The sequence below is a fragment of the Brassica napus genome, chromosome C7 (assembly GCF_020379485.1).
Source record: "Brassica napus cultivar Da-Ae chromosome C7, Da-Ae, whole genome shotgun sequence".
Lineage (NCBI taxonomy): Eukaryota > Viridiplantae > Streptophyta > Magnoliopsida > Brassicales > Brassicaceae > Brassica > Brassica napus.
Window position 1 is genome coordinate 28,427,601 of NC_063450.1, and position 14,659 is coordinate 28,442,259.

At 34.7% G+C, this 14,659-nt stretch overlaps 1 protein-coding gene across 2 annotated transcripts; it reads left to right on the top strand.

The window, feature by feature from the left end:
• The first annotated feature begins 2,453 nt into the window (after positions 1–2,453).
• LOC106401396 lies at positions 2,454–9,867 on the top strand. 2 transcript variants are annotated; one of them, XM_013841904.3, is made up of 15 exons: positions 2,454–2,597; positions 3,323–3,820; positions 3,890–4,130; positions 4,597–4,892; positions 5,370–5,552; positions 5,705–6,463; positions 6,578–6,675; positions 6,773–6,832; positions 6,917–7,005; positions 7,444–7,902; positions 7,993–8,067; positions 8,224–8,294; positions 8,377–8,434; positions 8,541–8,757; positions 8,843–9,867. In XM_013841904.3, exons 2-15 carry the CDS (start codon positions 3,420–3,422, stop codon positions 9,436–9,438), a joined length of 3,603 nt encoding a protein of 1,200 aa, XP_013697358.2. In that variant the 5' UTR covers positions 2,454–2,597; positions 3,323–3,419; the 3' UTR covers positions 9,439–9,867. The 2 variants fall into 2 exon arrangements, with proteins under 2 accessions (XP_013697358.2, XP_013697359.2); XM_013841905.3 differs by having other exon boundaries at positions 6,782–6,832.
• The last annotated feature ends 4,792 nt before the right edge of the window (positions 9,868–14,659 follow it).

A 14,659-nucleotide genomic window follows, 5' to 3' on the forward strand; every position in this document is an offset into this window, starting at 1 on the left:
TTACTATCCGGATCAAGGTTTTTTTTTTTGAACGTAATATTATTGTTTGCTAGACTTGTTATCCCTCCCTCTTGAAGCTGTTCCATTGAGTGATATCTACTGTGAATGGTGTGTAGAGCCGTAAACAGGGTTAACCCACGTCCATTAGCCCATATATCTATTTGTCCATTTATTGTTTGCGGTCAGAAAATGACCATGTCCATTAAGAACCATGTCCATTAAGGACCAGACCCACTAACACCCGTGTTTAAATGGATTGCCATGGAATCCATAATAGACCGTATAAGAAAAGTTTAAATTTTGCGGTTTTGGCGGAAAAAGTCAATTTTGCGGATGTGGCGGGGAAAATCGATTTTTTCGGTTTTAGCAAAAAAAACCAGATTTTCCAATTTTGGCGAGAAACCTCGATTTTGAGGTTTTAACGGAAAAGCTCGATTTTTGCGGATTTAGCGGAAAAATTCGATTTTGCGGTTTTGGCGGAAAAACCCGATTTTGCGGTTTTGGCGGAAAAACTCAGATTTTAGAAACATTAGCTTTTTGTGACCATTGGACTGTCCATGTCCACATAGTCCAAATCCATTAACGCTCATTACCCATTGATCATGTGATTCTTGTCCATTTATAATCCGCTTGGACAAATAGGTGTCACCAAATTAGACCTATTTATATTTGGACATGGGCAACCAATGTTCAGCCCTCCATCTAACAGCTATAATGGTATCTGATGGTTAGATTATGTTTTGACACATTAAAACATTTAAAACCTACACACAGTTATCACCTATGTGTTATCTTCATTACTTTACAGATACAAAATCTATTCAAATCCCAAATGTTCATTTCAACACGTATCACTAAAAAAATCTTGTAATTTTACTAATTTTTTTCTCAACAATTATGGATCAAATTACCTTAATCAATCTACCAAAAAAATATTTATATATATACTAAATATTATTTACATCCCCTATATATTATTTCTGAAACATTACAACTTCTTTTTGTAGCCACGTGTCATCACTAAGATGATTCTTAAAATTATTAGAGAAATATCTTGGTCCATCTAATTATATAATAAGCTTTTTATTAAACTAACCATAAATTCATTATTAATGTCATTTATTATTTCCTTAAATAAAGATTACGGAATTGTCTAATGTGGCTAAAGTATATATGACAATTAATGATTTTGAATAATAAAGATCTAAAAAAAAATAATGTATCTTCTATCAAATTTGTTTAATTTTAAACTATTAAAATAATTAAAAAAATCACAATAACCATATTATAAAAATTTAGATTTTTCTGTACATGTTATATTTTGAATTTAAAAAAACAACTATAAATTACTAAAACTGTTAAAGTCTCACATTCAAATTTTGCGATCCATGGTTTAAAGTTTTTGTTATGACAAAATACAAATGATTAAAAAATCATATAAATAAAATTCTAATTTAATTAATCATTAAGATTTAAAATATATATGTATATATATCATTCTAAATTAAACTATAAACCATATTGAATAAATAAATATTTTAATTTTAAAATTTACTTTGAATAATTTTTTTTTGATAAAAGTTTTGAACTAACATTGATAAATTTTTATAAGTTATAAATTACTAAAATTATTAATCCCACAATGAAAATTTTGTTATCAGTAATTTAAAGTTTTTACTATTAAAGATACCCATGATCAAAAAAACATATGAGTAGAAAACATCATTTAATAGACATTAATATTAAAAATATACTATGTATGTTAATATCATTTAAATTTAATTACATATCCTATCAAATTTGTAAAAAAATTGTTTGCATTAATAAAATTGATTTATACGTTCGCACCAATTTAATTATATATATAATAATTACTGACTTTTAATTATTCAATATATATTTATTATTTCATAATATGTAAGAACATATAATATATAAAATAATTTATATATATAATGTTTATTAATTCCGCGCAAGACGCGGATCTTAATCTAGTTTGGTTATATATTTCATTGCTTGTATTTTTGAAGAAGGCTATATTTTTCATTGCTTCTTTTAAAAATCTGAAAGATCTTGAATAACAGACACTTCTCATCTATAGAAGTACTCAAATCAATCATAAATAGACATCTTTATAATATGCAGCCCCCCTAAATATATTCAAATAATCTAATGAATAACTTACTCTATAAGTTCACTGACTAAAAGGACTTGCAACTCTTGGTAAATAAACAGTATAAATCGAATCCCTAGATTAGTTCTCTTCTCTATCAAACACACAACAATGTATTCATAAGAATAATCTGTTAACAGTAAAATCTGCCAGAGAGGCACATATCTTTGATCGGAGTCAAATTTTACCAATCTACCCTTACATTTTCACCTTAGAAGGCGGATGTATTGGTTTACCTCAGGGGTTATACGATGGGTAAATACGTAATTTCGCGTTTCATCGCCGATCAAAAGCACAACAACGAAAACGAAGCCTTCGATCTCTCGTCCTCCTCCTCCTCTCATGGCCGTTGCTCCAACGTTACTTGATTTCGATTTTCGAGCTCTTTACGGAACGATCTAATCTTCGCTTTCTCTGATTCGAGGTACGGGTGATTCGGTTCTTCAGTCTTTGAACTTCAATCCGGATTCTAGGGTTTTGATTTCTGGTGAATTACTGTTGGTTATTGAAGATTGCTTTTAGTTCAAATTCTTATAATTGATTCAGGTTAGGGCTTCTAATCAAAAGTATCCAGGGACTGTTTTAGTTCGTTGATTCTTGGTTCAATTATGATTTTTTCGGGGATTTTGTGGTAATTGAAGTGTTATTATGTTGAAAATCATCAATCTTTATGTTTGATCAGTTTCAAATTTCTACTTAAAGCTTGCCATTGTGCTAAAATTGATGATTTGATCAATTAATGTGTTCTTTTCAGTATTTAGGATAAGATGGGTTTTTGCTATTTTGTTATGGATATGAGCATGGCTCTTGCAGTTTCTGGCTTAAGTTCTTAATGAATACATGCTTAGGAAGTATTAACACGTATGCAATGACTGCTTGAAGAAATCAAATCCATCTGAAACTTACACATAGATTCTACCTGTGTTTGTATTTAGGGTCTAGATTTTTTTTTTTTTTTCTTCTACGTATGGCCTTTTGAAGAGTTGGACTGTGGTAATCAAATGATTCACTTGACACCCTTGATTATTTTCTTGCTACATGAAACCTGCTGGAATTTTTTTCGTCTTTCAAGTAACGATACATATACCATTCTCATGGCAAAGGCTTGTGGCGTTGACTGATGTTTTTGCTCCATTTGTCACATTGCAGGTGCGCGCTAAATACAATATCCGAGAGCTGAATAATTAGCATTTATATGCTACGGCTTGTCATAAATAAAACATAAAGACTTTCGAGGGCTGAGGGAATGTCAGCACCTGGGAAGTTTGATTATTCTTCCGCTGCGCTAGATAGGCCTCCATACAGATCGAACTTTGCTGCACAGATGGAAAGATCAAGTAGCTTTCGTGAGTCCATGGAACATCCTGTCCCAACATCTCATCCAAGCATGTTGAGGGGCACTTCACCAATAGCACAAACCGATGTAACAAATTTCTTTCAGTGTTTGCGTTTTGATCCTAAGGTGGTTGCCGCGGATCACAAGTCTATTCGTCAAGGTGACTTTAAGCGGCATGCTAATCTTGCTCTTGGAATACATGGAGATGAGTCTCCTAGTGTAGCTCTGAAAGGGAAGTTAATTCCATCTCCTATACCAGAAGAGATCAAAAGACTAAAGGCTGGTCTGCGCGAAAATAATGTCAAGGCCAGGTAGTTTAACTAACACAAGTTAGTTATGTTTGAAGTATTCTTTTGTCTCATGTACTCTTTTTGTCACAGGGAGCGCGTAAAAATTTTCAACGAAGCTTCTTCTGTATTTAACAAGTTTTTCCCAAGTGTGCCTACAAAGAAGAGGTCTCGACCAGGAGGCTATTCTGGTGAACGGTTGGTATCAGGATCAGGCCTAGGTAAAATGGGCATTCAAGGTCAGACCCTGGCTGGTGGTTTTGAGCTTGACCCGCAGAAGTTGGATGAACGGCCTAGAACTGGCGTTCCAAATAAGCGAACACGTACTTCCGTGGTAATTCCTGACTCTCTTTTTTTCTTAACAAAACTTCCTTTAATGAATAATACCTATACCGAGTGTTTTAGTTGATTTTTTATTGCACTGGGAAGGTGGATTTTTGAACAAGTTATTGGTGAAAAATGGGCACTGGTCACCAATTGTAGTTTTGGATAAAGTATAGAAACTTCGTTACTTGAATCAATTTGCTACCAAAAGTAGTCATTTTCATTTATGTCTAATTGCATGAAAATTTAAGTGTTAGATAAAGGAATGCCATGTTATAGCAGTTGTATTTTTATATTCATTAGTACTGTAATGTTATGACCTGAATATGTTTGATACAATGAAACTAACTGTTTTAAATTTGATAGAAATGTGTAAAATTTTTGCATTTGATGTTATTTTCTAAATTTAGGTTTTTATAACGAGTCCGTCATAATTGCTTCTCAAAAACCTTTAATCTCTTTATTTTGTGGTGCAGATGGATGTTCGAAGCAATTCTATTGTTCGACAGTCGGCTGTTGTAGACAGAGATAAGGAAATAATGCGGCCGGCAAATCATAATGCAGTTCAGGGTGAAGATCGAACTTCAGCTGGTATTGATGGTTGGGAAAAGTCAAAGATGAAGAAAAAACGCTCCTGTATTAAAACGGACTTTAATCCTAACCTGGCTTCAAATAAAGTGGTTGATGGTTATCAAGATTTGAGGCAGGGCACACAACGGAAGCCAATGTGTGACTCCCGGACGAGATTGAATGGTGACTCGAACATGTCAAGGTATGACCTGTTGCATACCATAGCTTTTTGGTGCAGTTTTCAGATACATTGTCCAATGTTGATACTTACTATTCTCTTTTGTTGATTGTTGCCATGTTCTCAGAGTTACTTTGCTTAGATGTACTTAGCTTGCATACATTATTTATTAGGAAAATAAGCATAAGTGCTAATGTCATGAATTTCTATTAATTGCTTTTCACTCTCTCTTTAGCTGCATGATTATATCTGATGAACTAATAGAACTATGTGCTGGATTGATTAGAAATGACCGTGATTCAGATGATTATCTAATTTATTGAAGTGGGGCAGATTATGGATTCAAGGGTTTAAATTATACTGGGATCCTTCCACTTGATCTAGTTGATAACTTTGTTGTGTTTTACTTCTTTATTTTCTCACCTCCTGTCGAGCAGCTGGATTCTGTTTACTTTAATGGTTATTCTACATTTTAAAGTCTCCTGTTTTATATTTGTGTAGGCAAGCGGCTGCTAATGGAACTTCTGGATATGGTAGATCTGATAACCTCGCTCAGCAGACGAGCTTGGCTGGGCATTCCCCACGGCCAGGGCTCGATCCTGATCATAATTCTTTGTACATTGAGAAGAGAGAACGCTCCATTGGTTCGGATAAGGAAAGGGTGAATCAAAGGGCTGTCAACAAGTATGTGTTTTACACATATCACACATTTTAAATCTTTTCTTTTATCAATCACACGCACCTTGATTATAAGATTTCAATTTACCATATCATCTTCCTGATGTTTTTTCTGATCATTGTTCTGTGTACTTATTACTCTGTTGTATTTTTTGAAGGTCCAATATTCACGATGAGTTCAATTCCTCAAGTCTGATTTCAAATACAAAACCAAATGCTTCAGTTCGTGGACCTAGATCGGGATCAGGGTTACCTCCGAAACTGTCTCCAAGACTCCACAACACTCCATCCCCAAGTGAGTGGGATATCTCTGGCTGTACAAATAAGTCTCCACAATTGTCAACCCCGCTTACACATCGGAAGCGCATGACATCAAATCGGTCGTCGTCACCACCTGTCACTCAATGGGCCAGTCAAAGACCACAAAAGATATCCCGTACAGCAAGAAGGACGAATTTAGTGCCGATTGTTTCTAATCGGGATGAAGCCTACTCAGATAGTATTTCAGATGGTGGCTGTAGTGAAAATGGGTTTGGATTTCATAAACGCTCCCCAGCTGCTTCTCCTCAATTGAGACTGAAAGGTGAAAACAGCTTCTCCACAGCAGCTTTGTCAGAAAGTGAAGAATCTGGTCCCCCTGAGATCAAGTCTAAAGACAAGGGGAAACAGTCTGATGAGGTTGATGGGAAAGCTGCACAGAATATTCCGAGAGCATCCTTCCTTGGTTTGCAATCAAGAAAAGGTAGCAAGCCTGCTTCTGGTGAAGAGACTGGGGATGGTGTGAGAAGGCAAGGAAGGACGGGCCGTGGCTTTTCTTCCACAAGGTCACTCAACCCAATGGGAGTAGAGAAACTTAAGAATGTTGGAACAGCGAAACAGCTGCGCAGTGCAAGAACTATCTTGGACAAGAGTGAAAGGTAGGGGCCATTCTTATTTTACACGTAGTATCTAATTTTCTTTTTTTATGTGTTTGAAATTTTCTTGGATTCCATGTTGTTTATCTCATAGATTTATCCGTGAATTCTTTGCAGTAAATTGGGTCGTCCACCCACTAGGAAACTATCTGGTCGCAAGACTTGCGAACGCCAGAGAGCTACGGCAACAAATGCTTCACCACTAGATTTTCAAGGTAAAATAAGTTCAGTGTAAAAAGAATTTACTCTTTTGTCTGAATATATATTTGTTTTTTTTTTTCCTTTATTTTGTGGATTTATTACGTTTCTTAGCTGGTTCAGATGATGGCCATGAGGAGCTACAAGCGGCTGTTAACTCAGCAGTAAATTTTGGTAAGATACTGTTTCCTCATTGACTTTTAGGCTGTATACTCAATTTTTGTTTCTAGACTGAATTGTCTCTTGTCATCGTTGCAGCTCAGAACTTTCCCAACTCTTTCTGGAAGCAATTGGAGCGCTACTTTTGCTTTATATCTGATGATCATATCAATTTCATGAAACACGAGGTGGAACTTCTTACTTCATTCTCAGATCTCATAGTTATGGATTTGTCTCAGATCTCATAGTTATGGATTTGACAAACATATCTTTATTGGGTCATAACTATTCACACCTGACATCCTGAAGCAATACTGTAATAGTGTAGTTGGTTTCTTTTTTGGCTCAAATCTAGTTGGGTAATGTGCTATAAGGGAATTAGGGTTCGGATTTATATATTTAGAAATGAGTAGTAATATTTACACCATGTGTTGCTCGCTACGTATTTAGCTGCACTTCTCTATGTAAAGGCTAAGGAAACAGTAAAATTCCAAATAAGAAAAAAATGGCGTCAAGTGTCTGTTAGATTTGTTAAAAAATACGTGATTTGATAGATATCAATAATTTGGCGTTACAGAAGCACATTTTAGATAGTCAATAATGTACTGCATTTTCTCGATTTTCAGAGAGAACTCTTCTCCATGGGTCCCCCCTCACCCGTGCTGACATCCTCTGACTTTGATAGCCGTGATTTATATCCTGAGGAACTTGCAACTAGCAGTGTCGATTCCAAGGCTTCTCCACTTTACCATAGATTGCTATCAGCTTTGATTTCTGAGGACTCGATGAGTATAAATGAAGATGTACATGTTGATGGATTTGGGGCAATGCATGATCTTGATGAAGACTCAGAATTCAGTGTTCTGAATGATAATGGATTTCGAAACAATGATGACTATGAATCAGAAGATGGTGGGTCTGCAATTCTGTTCAGTGGTTTAATTAACTCGGCCTACTACCACTGCAGTGGCAAAATTCTAGATCATTCACCCATTGACTTCTCAGACATTCCGTATGATAAATTGGGGATAGATGAAAAGATTTATCTGGAAGCTCAGTCTATTGGAATATCCTTAGAACCAATGGTATACAGTCTAGCACCCTCTTAGTTATTGAGAAACTTGTTACTGCTATCTACTTTTTTTTTGCTGAAGTTTCTTGTGTGTTTCTTACAGCCGAGTATCTCAAATGTGGAGGATGAAGGGATCGTTGACGAAATAAAAAAGTTGGAGGAGGCCATCTGCAAGGAGGTCTCTTTCTCATCAAATATTTTGATTTATTGTGGATTCTGACGTTTCTTAAGCAACCCTTGTAAAAAATGGACAAAAAAGCAATATGTGCATGTCCCATGTTTTCTTCACAGAAAAAAAAAACATATTTTGATGGTCTCTATGTTATCCTTTCAGGGTTCTAAGAAGAAAGAGATGGTGGATAGGCTATTAAAATCTGCCATAGAGATGAAAGAAATTCAAGAGAGGTATGCATCTTCTCTCACTCCGCTTTTTGTGCACATTTTTTGTGGATCTGGATTATGATATGTATTTCGTTACTTTACATAGGGAGTTAGATCAGCTTGGTTATGATAAACTCATCGAGATGGCATATGAAAAAAGCAAGGTAAAACTGACTGTCTCTAAATAGGCTAATCTTCTTCATATTCACTTATCTGCTTAAAACTCCAAGGTTCTTGGTTGGTAACTCCGTCTCTCGTTTCTTTTTACAGGCAAGTCGGCGTCATCACACCGTTGTTGGAAAGAATTCAACTAACAAGATATCAAAGCAGGCTGCATCGGCTTTTGTTAAAAGGACGCTTGAAAGATGCCGTCAGTTCGAAGAGACAGGCAAAAGCTGCTTCAGTGAGCCTGAAATTAAGGATATGTTCATTGCCAGGTTGTCAGCGGCTGAAGATACTCTTGAGGATGATAATCCGTCGACTTCATGTACGATCTGTTTCCTAAAACAAATTTCTTTCAAAAATACATATCCGCTCGGCTTATTTGTATTCCTATGCCTTTTCCCCGACAGCACCCATTGGCTCACAGCCAAGCTCATCTTCGTTGGCACGCATTGGGCAGGACTTAGAGAACAACTATGCCAATTGTTCTGATGCTGCACTAGAGCAAACGACAAGAAGAGAAGACACATCATGGTCCAATAGGGTCAAGAAGAGAGAGCTGCTGCTTGATGATGTTGGTATTGGGGCACAACTCTCGAGCAGCACAAAGGGAAAGAGAAGTGAAAGGGACAGAGATGGGAAAGGGCATGCTTCATCTAGAAGCGGGACCAATAAGATAGGGCGGCCTCCTTCCCTGTCCAACGACAAGGGTGAAAGAAAACCGAAGCAGAAAGCAAATCAGATATCTTCATCTGTTAGGACCCCGGAGCAACCCAAGGCACCATTACCTGAAGCAAACGGCGAGCATGATAATTTGGAGGAGGTTACAGAGCCCATATTCGACTTCTCTCAGCTGCAAATACCAGATAACTTAGGAGGTCCGGAGTTTGATGCGCAACCAGGTGACATTAGCTCCTGGTTTAACATGGATGATGACGAAGATTTTGATATTATGGAGCTTGGAGTACCAATGGATGATCTCTCAGGGCTGAATATAAAGTTATGAGGTTACTTACCCCCTCTTATCTTTATATATGTATAGTCTTGGTTGGTTATACTAGTTAACAACAAAAGAAAGGGCAATAAAGGTAAAAGAAAAAGTTTTGCTTCCTTGAAGGCTGGAGAATGGGTTATTGGGATGTTAGCTCCAGAAAAATTAGGTCATATATAGATTCTTTACTTCTTCTTAGGGCTTCTTTTTGTCTTTCTATATATCTCGGGTGAAACTATCTTGATGGATGATTGTAGTTGAAGCTTCAGGCTGTAAAAAGCTTTCGTGGCAGGAGTGATGTTGTAATGATATATACAAATATAAATGGAGGGTCGTTTTCTTCTTCTTTGATCTTTTTTTTTCGTAGTTTTCATAACCTCAGAACTATTACCTTATATGTACATAGATTTTGTGCTTCTTAATAAAATTCAGTTTATCCTTCCATTTACAAGTTTACGGTGTATGCTCTTTAGTTTCTACCATCAGTTGTGTATGTAAAGGGCCTGATTTAAAACTGGAACATATTCTAACAACACTCACTGTAAGTCTTCTCGAATAAAACTGTTTCAGGGTCACTGTGCGTCCTTCTCAGTTGACCTCTATCAATTTTTAAATATAGTTTAATATAAGCCTATAACTTTGGTATATATTGAATAATTGGTTCATTTTTAAGGGTTAGACCCCCTTGTTTATTATGAAATCTCTAATAATTTATACATATAAGATTTTAACACATTGAATTTTGTTTCTACCTCTACCATTGCGTGGACACACGGATCAAACTCTAGTGCATAGATAAAAACTAGTATATATAACACAAAATATGTTGTTTGTTTTCAAATCAACTACAATACTCCTTTATTAATCTATACTACACTTTTTCATGATGATTTTTGGCCTTGTTGGTTTTAAGATTTAAATTATCTTTTAAACTTATTGCACCATCACGTATATATGTAGACTAGATGACAACCCCGCACATATAATAGTATTTGTTCATTAAATGGTTTTAACATTTTACAATACTACAATCTTTATTGATTGTAAAATGACGAATAAAAATATTGGTCTCTTAGATATATTATCGTTGTAGAAGAGTTAACGTATTACAACTTATTTTAATTATTCTTAAGACTTCCATATAATAATATTTGTTTATTAAATGGTTTTAACATTTTACAATACTACAATCTTTATTGATTGTAAAATGACGAATAAAAATATTGGTCTCTTAGATATATTATCGTTGTAGAAGAGTTAACGTATCACAACTTATTTTAATTATTTTTAAGATTTCATATGCACTAAACAAAAATAAGTTTTGCGGCTAACACAAATCACCAAAACCAAATAGGAAACATCGAGTGTATAATGACGAAAGGAAATTAGGTTTTCTGCTCTCGATTTGTTTACTATTGACTCTCCATAAGTGATTTCATTTTCTGCCTCTATAAAATTGTGATTCCGTTCTCGTTTTTGTTTCATTGATATTAATTTAGTTATTTTTTAACTTCTTCTATGAATTCGATGAATTACATAAATGTCAATTTTTTTTTAAAAAAAAAATGGACATCTGTAAAAATTAGTTTCGCTCCAGATACATATCTAAGAATCAAAATTTTGAAGAAAATCATCGGCAAACTCTATTAACAGGCTAGTGTTCAAATCTAATATATCATGTTGTTATAGAATATAAGTGCTGACTCGAAATATAAATGTATGTCTAGTATATATTCATCAATTCGATATAAAAATCATCTAACTCTAGAACAACAAAACAAATTACTTATTTTATTAGTCCACGCTTTTGAGGTTTAGTTACATAAGAGTATACAGATAAAAATATATAATATTTTACCATTCTAACATATGTAAACTATGTATAAACTAAGAACTGTTTGATTTATTATATGATAAACCAGAAAACTCATAATAAATAGTTCAAATCTCTCATTCTTACAATTATAATAGCTAGATAGGGTATTAAGGATAACCAAATATTGGACGAATGATCAAATCTCCTATTCTTCAAACAAACTCAAAAAGAGGTTATTGGAATCTTTTTTTTTTTTAACTCAAATCAACTTATTATTAGCCAAATGTTAAATGTTTTGATACAAACAATTGTGACCACAATGCCTCAAGAGGCTTTAACCACAATGTGATATATGGAAGTAGATGTAGCATCATCTAAGATCACTTATTTGGATCCTACATTGCCTCATCTAACTACCTATCACTTTGACCACCATGGAAACAAATTCACTTTACCAAAATGATGAAGATCAACTGTCCCTTAAACCACTAATTACACGGGCATTGACTAAAACTGAAAACTAGACTTAACAGATGAATTCCAAACTAAGACCTTGCTGGAGATCACCACTTAATTGACATTCAGAACTTGGATCATACCAACTCAACGCCAAGGCGCATACTTCACCCTCAAGTCCCGTCCAGATATCAGTCGTACCCCAGCCTTATTATATGGATTCCAAGCCAAAAGAACCACATAATGAGAAGCTACCTTAGTTGCAGATTTCTTTTCAAACACAGAAACGGGTTCCCCACCAAACTGGTGCGTTAACTGCCACACAAGACCTTCCATCACGAGTTCCTAGTCTTGACTCCAAAACCGAGCCGCCGGAACAGAGCGAAACAACATCTCCAAGAGCATGAGTTTCAGTTCTTCCGGAATGAAGAAAAGACGGTTCAGATGTCGAAACTAACCGGAGCTCATCCACTAACACCTGCAAAAGAACACTGAAGCTCGGAGGAGAGCGACGACGGCACAGATTAGACATCTACGGAGATACACGGAGCGACAAGGGGAAAATAGCTTCATCCAAAATCCAACCCTAAAAGCCGACCTCCGACAACGACACCTTCCTGACTCAACTCGCTGTGACTCCAAAAGCTCGGAAACCGCACTACACGGCCAGATCTGAGATCTAAAGAGCCGAAGAAGCCAGAGTTCACACGCATCTCGCTGAGGGGAAGGGACGTTAACGAAGACAAAAGGAAAAAGAGAAAAAAAGAAGGTAAAGGGTGACTCTCCGGCGACGACACAGCGACAACGCCGCCGGAGAAACGCGGCGGCTAGGGTTTCTACTGACTCTCTCTCTCTCTCTACCTCTCTCTCTGTTCTCTCTCTAACTAATAATTCTGGTTATTGGAATCTTGTCATGATATTTCATTAAAAGCTTTTTAAGAATAAAAATCAAGACTAAATTTTCTAATCTGAATGAAATAATATATATAGTGCCTCCAAATTAAAAATGACTTCGATTTGAAGAAGTGTGTTTCTGGGATTGTTAGGATCAAATAAAATATTAGAAACCACCTATTTAAAAAAATAATTTGTATGCATAAAAGTATATAAATTAGAGTAAACACATAAATCAAAACCAATACATTTTGTTAATTTACAATCACGTTTTTGGTAAATAAATAAAAAAAATCATTTTATTTACTTTATATAGTATAAATTAAACTTTACTGATATTGACATAGATACATAGTATATTTTAATATAAATATCTAGTATTGACACTTGCTACTCATATGATTTTTTAACATTTGTGTTTTGATGTAACAAAAATTTAAACCATTAATCACAAAACTTTTAATGTGAGATTTTCAATACAAATTTTAAAATTAAAATATTAAGATCTCAATAATTTTCACTGTAAATTTTGAAATTAACATATTTTTATATACTATATAATTTATTTCAAATGATATTAATATATCTTTATATATAATATGAATATCTATTAATGAGACTTCATATTCATACGATTTATTAGAGCTGAGCATTTTATCCGATACATGAACCCGTATCTGAATGCAATCCAAAAATTTGAACCGAAGTAGCAAAATACCCGAACGGTTATTGAATTCGGAGAGATTGGATATCTGAACTCAAACGGGTAATATCCGAACCCAAATGAATATTCGACGATAACCAAATATAAATATACTTAACCTTATATATCTAGTTTACTTCTATCATTTTATTGAAAATGTTTATATTAATGGTGCACATTGCTCAAAATTAGATAATATCAATTGTTCGAAATTGCGTTAGGCGTAACGCGTGCGGTCGATCCGGGCCTAGCGCCGAATCAACTAATCGGTATTTAAGCGGAGATTATATATATATATATCTGTAAATGATATATATTAAATATGTGAAGTTATAACAACGAAATTACGTAGCCTGGTGGTTTACGCCTAATGTTTATAACTCGCAGGTGAAATGTTTGAACCTGGAGCAGCGTTTGTTTTACTATTTTCAAGATTTTCATTAAATGAATGCAAAAATACGATTATACCCTCGTCTTCAACCTTATCCATGCGACTTGCAGACTTGGATTTAGCACTTTTTCTCTCACTATTTTCGAGATTTTTATTAAATGAATGCAAAAATACGATTATACCCTCGTCTTCAACCTCATCCATGCGACTTGCAGACTTGGGTTTAACATTTTTTTCTCTCACGATTTCAACGTGTTTTAAATTAATTCTTGTTGATTTTATCCAAATATAGTAGATCTATTGCATAAACAATGATTTCGCACTACAAATATCGCTTTTCATGTTTTTTTTTTCACCGCTTAGTTTCACCGATTATGACCTCCTCGCCACGGACCCTCCGATCACCATTTAACCGGGCGAAAACTCGTCTAGGCGACCGCGTTTTCGAACATGGAATAATATACATATATGGACAAAATCATTTGCTACTCACTTAAAATACATATCAAGCTCTTGTTTCTTGTATTAACAAAAGTTTCATCTAAAATTTCAAAACAACAATTAAATTAGTGTCTTTCAATTTTTAAAGTTTTATCTTCAAACCTATTAATAGTTTAATCATTTAAAATTAGAAAACCAGTTACGTTAGAAGTATATTTTAAATAAAAAATTAAACAATGAATCATTTATTTATTTTTTCTTCAAAATTTAAATATTCGAACCCGACCCAAACTATCTGAACCCGGACCCGAACCAAAGTGTAGAAATACCCGAACGGTTTCTATACCTTTATATTGAAATACCTGAAAATCCTAAATACCCGATACGAATCCGAACGGGTATCCGAAAGCCTACACCTACGATAACCCCTACGATATATGTTCATTTGTATCTTGCTTGAACAAAAAATATATAAACCATTAATCATAAAATATTCAATGTAGGAATTTTACCATTTTTAGTAATTTATAGTCAT

What these genes read in the sequence shown, in the direction of transcription:
- LOC106401396 (XM_013841904.3), top strand. Translation starts at nt 3,420, where the DNA reads ATGTCAGCACCTGGGAAGTTTGATTATTCTTCCGCTGCGCTAGATAGG. An exon ending in TTCACCACTAGATTTTCAAG is followed by an intron (nt 6,676 to 6,772) that starts GTAAAATAAGTT and finishes TACGTTTCTTAG; the next exon opens with CTGGTTCAGATGATGGCCAT. An exon ending in TAACTCAGCAGTAAATTTTG is followed by an intron (nt 6,833 to 6,916) that starts GTAAGATACTGT and finishes TCATCGTTGCAG; the next exon opens with CTCAGAACTTTCCCAACTCT.